The sequence below is a fragment of the Aulonocara sp. 'chitande type north' Nkhata Bay genome, linkage group LG3 (genome assembly GCF_057382095.1).
Source record: "Aulonocara sp. 'chitande type north' Nkhata Bay isolate Kocher_YH1m ecotype deep benthic linkage group LG3, A_spYH_male_GT1.1, whole genome shotgun sequence".
Classification (NCBI taxonomy): Eukaryota; Metazoa; Chordata; class Actinopteri; order Cichliformes; family Cichlidae; genus Aulonocara; species Aulonocara sp. 'chitande type north' Nkhata Bay.
In genome coordinates, this window is record NC_141346.1 from 25,825,654 (window position 1) to 25,833,252 (window position 7,599).

General features: G+C 40.0%; 1 protein-coding gene across 1 annotated transcript; it reads right to left on the minus strand.

The window, feature by feature from the left end:
- Window positions 1-893: 893 nt before the first annotated feature.
- On the minus strand, window positions 894-2,499 carry LOC147334804 (tripartite motif-containing protein 16-like protein). The gene is made up of 2 exons (XM_086286003.1): window positions 2,458-2,499; window positions 894-2,071 (listed from the first exon to the last, which is right to left on the minus strand). Exons 1-2 carry the CDS (start codon window positions 2,497-2,499, stop codon window positions 1,241-1,243), a joined length of 873 nt encoding a protein of 290 aa, XP_086142129.1. The 3' UTR covers window positions 894-1,240.
- Between the last annotated feature and the right edge of the window lie 5,100 nt (window positions 2,500-7,599).

Consider the following 7,599-nt stretch of genomic DNA (forward strand, 5'->3'; position numbering starts at 1 on the left):
CCCCTAAAAGTGACTAGATGCTCATCAACTGATGTTTGGATTGGGTTAAAAATGAGGGGCAGGCACGCCATCCACTGACTGCCAGCTTGTCTTGTTGATGACGGCCTGGTCTTGAATCACAGTTGTTAAAGTGAATCACGCATGGCAACATGGGAAATTCATTGAGTGATTGGCCCAAAAGATTGTCCAGCCAGACTCTGCATGAACTTCTGGTAGATTCATTTCTAGATCTGTACAAATCAAATGACTCATGTATGGTTTCATGTCTGTCTGGGTTACCTCCTTCCAAATGTCTTTGTGAATCTATTTCACATCCAAGTTATTCGTGTTTACCACTATGACTTTGATAGACTCAGTCAGGAATTGTCCAATGCAGGATGTGATGTGATTAATCCAGGATATGACATATTTTTAGTCCTGGGGCAGAAGTGTGCAAGATTGGGCACCACAGCAGCTTCCACTGCTGTCGGGGGGGCTGAGATGGCGGCCCTGAGTCTGCCGCCAACCTCACGGGGCAGATTCGCAGACGTCTGCAGAGTTGTGCTGGACTAAATGGGCCTCACTCCGGACGATCATCACCGGCACTTCAGGGCCTGAACTATTGAACTGTTATATCAGTCTGATCAAGTTAACAATATTTTTCAGAGATGAAACTTTTAACTCAGTCAAATTTTACTGGAACACAATACAGTGATTAACTGAGGAAGTTTTATATAAGGTGTCATTTTATTCCATACAAAGTTGTTTGAGTGCATATTACTTCTTCTTTTCACAGGGTTGCACATATTTCAATGGCTAGTTTTCTTAAACAAAAGAAAAAGGAACCAACCAGAGAATAACACAAAAACACCCAACCAAACTGATCACTTCTCTAAATTGAAACATGACAGTGCACATAAATGAAAAACAGTTTCCCATAAAGAATAACTCTTGTGTAGAAGATATAACAAACTAGAAATGGGATGTTTTACATTAAATACCTTAATTAGAACAACATACAACATTTACAAAGATATATGAGGCTGTATTGTTTCTGCAGAGTGAAACACTTTTCCTTCATTAAAACAAAGCCAATCATTAACTAGACAACAAATAATGCAATGTCAAAGTCGCACCTATAAAGTGTTACTGACAGGCTAAGCAACAGCACATCAATAACGTCTGAGCAACAATGAAAGAGACCAAAGAAAGTGGAAACCGAAAAACCTGTTTTAACCAAGTGTCCTTCAATCATTTCTGTCTATTTCAGTTTAATGAACTCTGCGGTGTCACTGTCATAATAAAAGAACCGAAGTCCAGCATAGAGCGGCTGAGTGAATGTGGTCTGGACTCTGTGGAGGAGAGTCATGGTTTCAGAGACGCTGTAGAAAGACAGAATACCTGCTCTGTGATCCAGGTACACTCCTACTCTGGAGGACCGAGGACCTGAGAGGTTGGTTCGGACTTCATTGTGCCAAAACTGAAAACCATTTGAATCGTAACGTAAAGACCAAGATTTGTCGTTGAATCCAAATTTGCATTCATCAGAGCTCCCTGCTCTGCTGATATTCTTGTATGCAACTGCTACACCAACTCCTCTCCCTCTCCACTCCACCTCCCAGTAACAACGTCCAGTCAGACTCTCTCTACTCAGGACCTGAAGCCATGCAGTGAATCTGTCTGGATGATCAGAATAAGACTGTTGTTGTTCTGTTCTTGTTACTTTTCTGTTCCCCTCAGATAATAACAGATGTGTGTTTGCTGTGTTTGGATCCAGTGTGATTTCATGTGAATATTTTAAGAATCCAGCTCTGGTCTTTGGCTCTGCTGGTGACAGTAAAACATCCTCTTCAGTGACTGTCAGTGAGATGTTTGTCCATTCCTCTCTCAGAATGTCCTGTAGTTTATCTCTGGTCTCTGACACAGCTGCTGTCACATCCTCAAAGTAGCTCAGATGGAACAAGAGAAGGTTTCTCGGTCGAGCTGAACTCCTTTCTGCGCCATTTCTCCTCTCAGTAATAATGACAGTGTAGGTTCCTCTTTGTAGAAGTGAAACTAATCTAAACCCAACATATGTGTTGTAGGCTGATAGCTGTCGGTGAGGGAATGAGGTGACATCACCAAGAGGAGGTGCTGTGTTTCAGTGAAATGAGGTAAGAGTTGTGAGTCTTACATTTAAACATTTTGGTCGGCTCAGTTTTTAGGTGGCAATTTCTGATTAATCGTGCCTTTAAACAGGCGACTTAAATGAATTCAGCAGTTCTCTCACTTCAGCATTTACGGCAACCCTTATAAAAAAAATGACTTAGCAATTAAACTAGAGCAATATCTGAAACCAGTGTAACTAACAACACCAATGTGAACAACGTCTAAAATTGTCACTGAAATTGCCAAAACTGCTAAACTGTGTCTACAGCATTGCCTACAACTACACAAGGCAACTCCCACAATCTCCCAAAAATCTGCAGGGTAACAAACCTGTGAAACTAACAAAACACCTGGAATGATGCAAGCAACCATTGACACTATACCTGCAACTAACAAAATCAATGGAAACTACAGAAACCTCTGGCAGCAAAACCAACAACAGAAAGTGATCCCTTTTGCAGTTGAATAACCACTGTAACTGCAGCAACCTTAAAAACAACAAGATTCCATACTGTGCAACACATGTAAAACATTGCAAGCACACCAATCCTGTAATGACAACTTCTGCATTGTAATTCTTTAGCTGGCCCAAATTCTCATTTAGATTTGAAAGCATTTCACATACGTAAAGGCAGATGGCATAAGCATGAATTAAGACAAATGTTTGGGGAAGGCCTCAGAGCAGAATAGCAGTGGTGGCTCCCAGCCCAGGCAGATTCGCATATAGTAATGAGAGGAGAGTGAATTGAAATATAGTCCCTGTAGCTTCTGCACCGTGGCTGCTGGGTGACCCCGAGTCTGGGGCTCTCCTCAGCTCCTTCCAGGAGGGTGGCACAGTGGCACCTGCTAATTAATGTGACTTCTGTATGAAACTACAGCAATGCCTGGAAATCAGTCATATGTTTGCATCACTGTAGGGTCTTTATAGTATAAAGCACCTTGAGTGAACAGTTGTTGTGATTTGGCGCTATATAGATAAAACTGAGATTAATTGAGGAGCTTGTGTAACATTTTCATGTCTTTGAACGTTGAACGCTGAAACCTCGGAAAACAGTGAATATAGGAGTCGCAGTTTGTATTAAACAGAATACATATAGAATACATTTAAAAATGTTGGTCACCTCAGGTCTTACTTTGTAATTTCTGATCAATGATCATACAATCATTGAAAATCTGTCAAACCTAGAATGAGGAAAAGAGTAAGACCACATACAAGATTCTTATTTGTCGTTAAGGATGTGACAGAGGAGGATGCTAGGGACTGGATGAGATGGTGGCAGAGGATCTGCTGTGGTGATTCCCTAAATGGAGCAGCCAAAAGAAAAAGACGTGCTGACGTCATGAGTCGGTCAGTATGCTTAAAATACCAGTTTTCTAACTGACTGTCAGCTTTCACTGTGCAAAATGTGAATATTTTGTTTCCTCACTAGGAGGAAAACATTTAGGAGTAATGGTCATGTGCACTCTGCACCTCCAGACCTAAACACTATGAGAAGCTTTTAAAGATTACATGTGTCCAACTCCAGTGTTGTCAGAGTTCCTAAACAGACTCAGGCGCAGACGAGGGATCCTTGCAGAAAAGACAGTGAATGTATTTACAGTGACAACACCAAGTGATTATATATATACACAATGTTCTAGAGGGGCTCCAGGGACCGTGGGGGAAAAGGAAGGGATCAAACATGCTCCACTCCTCTCCAAATCACACTCCACTCTCCTCAGCAGGCTCTCATGCTTCCACACACTCACTTGCAGGATTTCAGGTAGGCAGGTCTAGGAAAGATCTACACAAAGAAGCGTCAGTTAGTAACGACAACAACTCAAGGATTCTAGTTTTCAGATTAAAGGGTGCCTGACACAGATTGCTCAACGATCCAACGATGAGTAGCAAAGCACTACTGTCTTAAGAAGGGCTCAAGATTAGTGGAGATCAGCAGCAGGTGGGGAGATTGAACGCAGGTGCGTGGGCCAAGGGCGGGAGCCCGTAATAAGCACCGCCCCAGCAGAGGAGAGAGAGAGAGCAGAAAAAAAAAAACAAAAAAAAAAAACATGTTGCCTAACAAGGGGTCAGCTGGCGAGGCACGGGGACCATGACAAATGTGCAGTTGTCCTGTCATTCACAAGTTAATAGATTAACTCAGAAATAAATAGAAATACTCAGTGCATGAAGATCACGAGTGCTGGAAACATTAGCAAAACAACTGGTAAAGTTGGAGACTTGCAGTGTGCGAGCTGTTGTCATGTACATTGTTAACTATGTTTCAGCTCAGTAACTGCCTCGTTTGTTTGTTTGTTTTGCATAGATGTGCATGTATTTATTTTATTGTTGCTCTGTTTTGACGATGCTAATTTGAGATGCTGTCATCTCTGAGATGAGTTTTTGTACCTGATCTCTGGGCAGGAACAATAAACTTGACTAAACTGATATTAAAAACACTGATTTGTTCTAATCCAGATGTAGTAGCTTTACGATGATTTCTGCAGGTTGAAGAACAGCTGGAATCATCATCTGAACATTTAACTCCTGTAAGAGCACTCTGACAGTGTATCTGCTCATTTCCTGTTGTTTTCACAGAGAGCTGAATTCTTGGTTTCCCCCCCAAAAACACCCCATGATGTGAAGATGATAGTAATGAGTTACACACACCATCAGAGGGGGCAAAAGTACAGACGTTCTTTACTTAAGTAGAAGTACAGATACCCGTGTTTTTAAAAAATATTCTCCAGTAAAAGCACTGAAACAACTTCTTTGAGTAAAAGTGAAAAAGTACAGTTTACAGGTTACAAGGTAACTAAAGCTTGTGCTATATTAATATAAGAATATAATCATAAAATATTATCAGTGCACAAGAATACAAATATTATTCTAATCTAAATTCTAATTCTAATGAATGTGCTTATTTTGATTTGAAAGATTTCAAAACAATAACTGTTTCCTGTTGCCTACTTTGTAGAGGGTGACTTTGCCTCTAAACAGGAAAATGCGCAGTCAGGGGTTAAAGTGGTGGAGGAACTCTAAAATTAGTAATGGCGCTCAGTGTAGGGAAAAAATGATGGCCCACAATAATTTCTGATGTAAGCTTCATAAAGTTTTCTTAGTGTAAAGGCTGCAATCAGCTGACCTGCTGCTCTTTGTGGATTTACACAACTGAACTTAACAACATGTACACAGTTTCACCAGCTATCATATCTGATGTCCATCCCCTACACTCACACTATGCGGCTTCACACTAGACAGTATACAGCTAGAATAAAGTTTCAATTCAGTTAAGTAATCTAAGCATCATTATCTTAAATGCACATTCATTTCTGCCACACTTGATGTAACCATAAGCAGTCCAACAGTGTTTTATAGTGAATTCACCACATGAATGCAAACTAACCTGTTTTCCCCGGACACAACAACACACTAGCTACTCTGAAGTACCACAACCATAACTCCAGCCCACTTTAATCCCTGAGTATAAACACTAGATGAACTTAAAGGAACAAGTCTGCTTTGGAAATGTAAGGAGTAGAAAGCACAGATATTTATACACAGTTTAATAATGTAGGGAGTAAAACTAAAAATAAATACTCAAGTGAAGTAAACATATGTGAAAAATCTACTTAAGTATTTGTACTATGTCAACTTTCCACCTTTGTAAACCAAACCAACATCAATAAAACCTTATTAACATCCATCCGTAAATATAGATGGTACATGGAAAAACAATCAAATGATGAAATGATTTTATGTGCAGATCAGCAGCTCATAAACTGGTCACAACTATCGATCTATTAATCATTTTTCTCTCTCCCTTTGTTGTTTAGGCTTAAACAATTAAAAGACAAAAGTGTGTTTTCATCAGACTGCTCTCACATCTACAGGATAAAGGTTTTTCCCCTTTTTAAATGGTAAAAGTCCAGAATGTTTCATTTGACTGTTTTTCTACACGAACGAGTAAATTTCTACAGGTCTACATATATTTCAACACTAATTTTCTCTTTGCATTAGCAAAGACGAACAGACAAAACCACAAATAAATCCACAAGTCAAGAAGTTTTCATTAAGAGTGTAAGGAAGAGGACTCCCTTACTGCATTTATTTATATTGTATTGTCTGTATAGCACTTTAGAGCACACCTTTCACTTTATTAAAAGCACCTTATCAAGCACTTTATGAGCATTGCACTTTAAGCATGGATTTGCACACAAGAAGTTTAAATATTTATTGACTATTTATTGGGAATTTTAAAATCAGTTGGTGGCCTTGTTTCAGATCCTGCACAGCTGCTCCTCATCAAGGAATGTGGTGGTTGTCTGTCAGGAGAGAAGAATGGTGATTGAGATTGTGATTAAGGCTGACCAGTAAGGAAAACTAATGCAAATGTGTGTGTGAAATCTAGGGATAAAAGTGGTGCAAATAAGTGTTTGTAAGTTAATGATTACTCACCTTTCTTGCCTGTGTCCTCTTCAAGGTGTTTGGGCAAATGTTTCCCCGGGGGTCCAGACACCATTTAAAGGTTCCGGGAGAGACCATTGGTAAAGAGAGTGTGGTGAATCTTTTTGTGCTTGGGTTTCTGGGTTTTTATAATATTGGGTTTGGTGTAACATTAAAGTGTGAAATATTTATTAATATGTAAATGTGAAGATGTATTTATGTATTTATTTATTCTTATTGATATATTGTATACTGTGGTGGAAGGTTGGGATTTAAGAATTTACCTGAGAGTGGAATAATGGTTAAGTCTGTGACAGCTGAACATATTTAAGGCTGCCAGTTGTCATTAGAGGATGGATTTTTGTGCTGTGAAGAAGCTCGACAAGTTAATTGTTTTAAGGAGAGCCGTATAGCAAATAAATACTTTGTTCCACTACACTTGCCTTGGTCTGTCTCACTGTGTTTCCAGCCGCTAAGGGCTGCCCTGTTACAAAGAGGAAAAAGAAAATCACACCAGACAATATAAACCACATATTGTGGAATTTCTATCAACAACTAACAAACTAATGAAGTCAGCAGGGTCTCCATGATTGATAAAAAGATAAAGTCCAGCACAGAGCAGCTGAGTGCATATGGTCTGGACTCTGAAGAGTCATGGTTCAGCTGTAGAAAGACAAAATACCTGCCAAGTATTTTATGAATGTAACCAGTTTGAGACATTATGTGAGAAGAGCATAATAATTATCCATCCATCCGCTTCTCCTTTCCAGGGTCGCAGTGGGCACTGGAGCCTATCCCAGCTGTCATAGGGCAAGAGACAGGCTAACACATAGAGACACAGACAAACATTCACTCACAGATTCACACCTATGGGCAATTTAGATTGACCAATTAACCTATCCCCCCTATTGCATGTTTTTGGACTGTGGGAGGAAGCCGGAGTATCCGGGGAGAACCTGCACAAACACGGGGAGAACATGCAAACTCCACACAGAAAGCACCCGGCCTGATGGTGGAATTGAACTCAGGACTTTTTTGCTGTGCAGCAA

Coding starts and splice junctions, on each gene's coding strand:
- LOC147334804 (XM_086286003.1), bottom strand. CDS start 2,499: ATGGTTGCTTGCATCATTCCAGGTGTTTTGTTAGTTTCACAG. Junction 2,072..2,457: donor GTGTTTTGTTAGTTTCACAG/GTTTGTTACCCT, acceptor CCTCACCGACAG/CTATCAGCCTACAACACATA.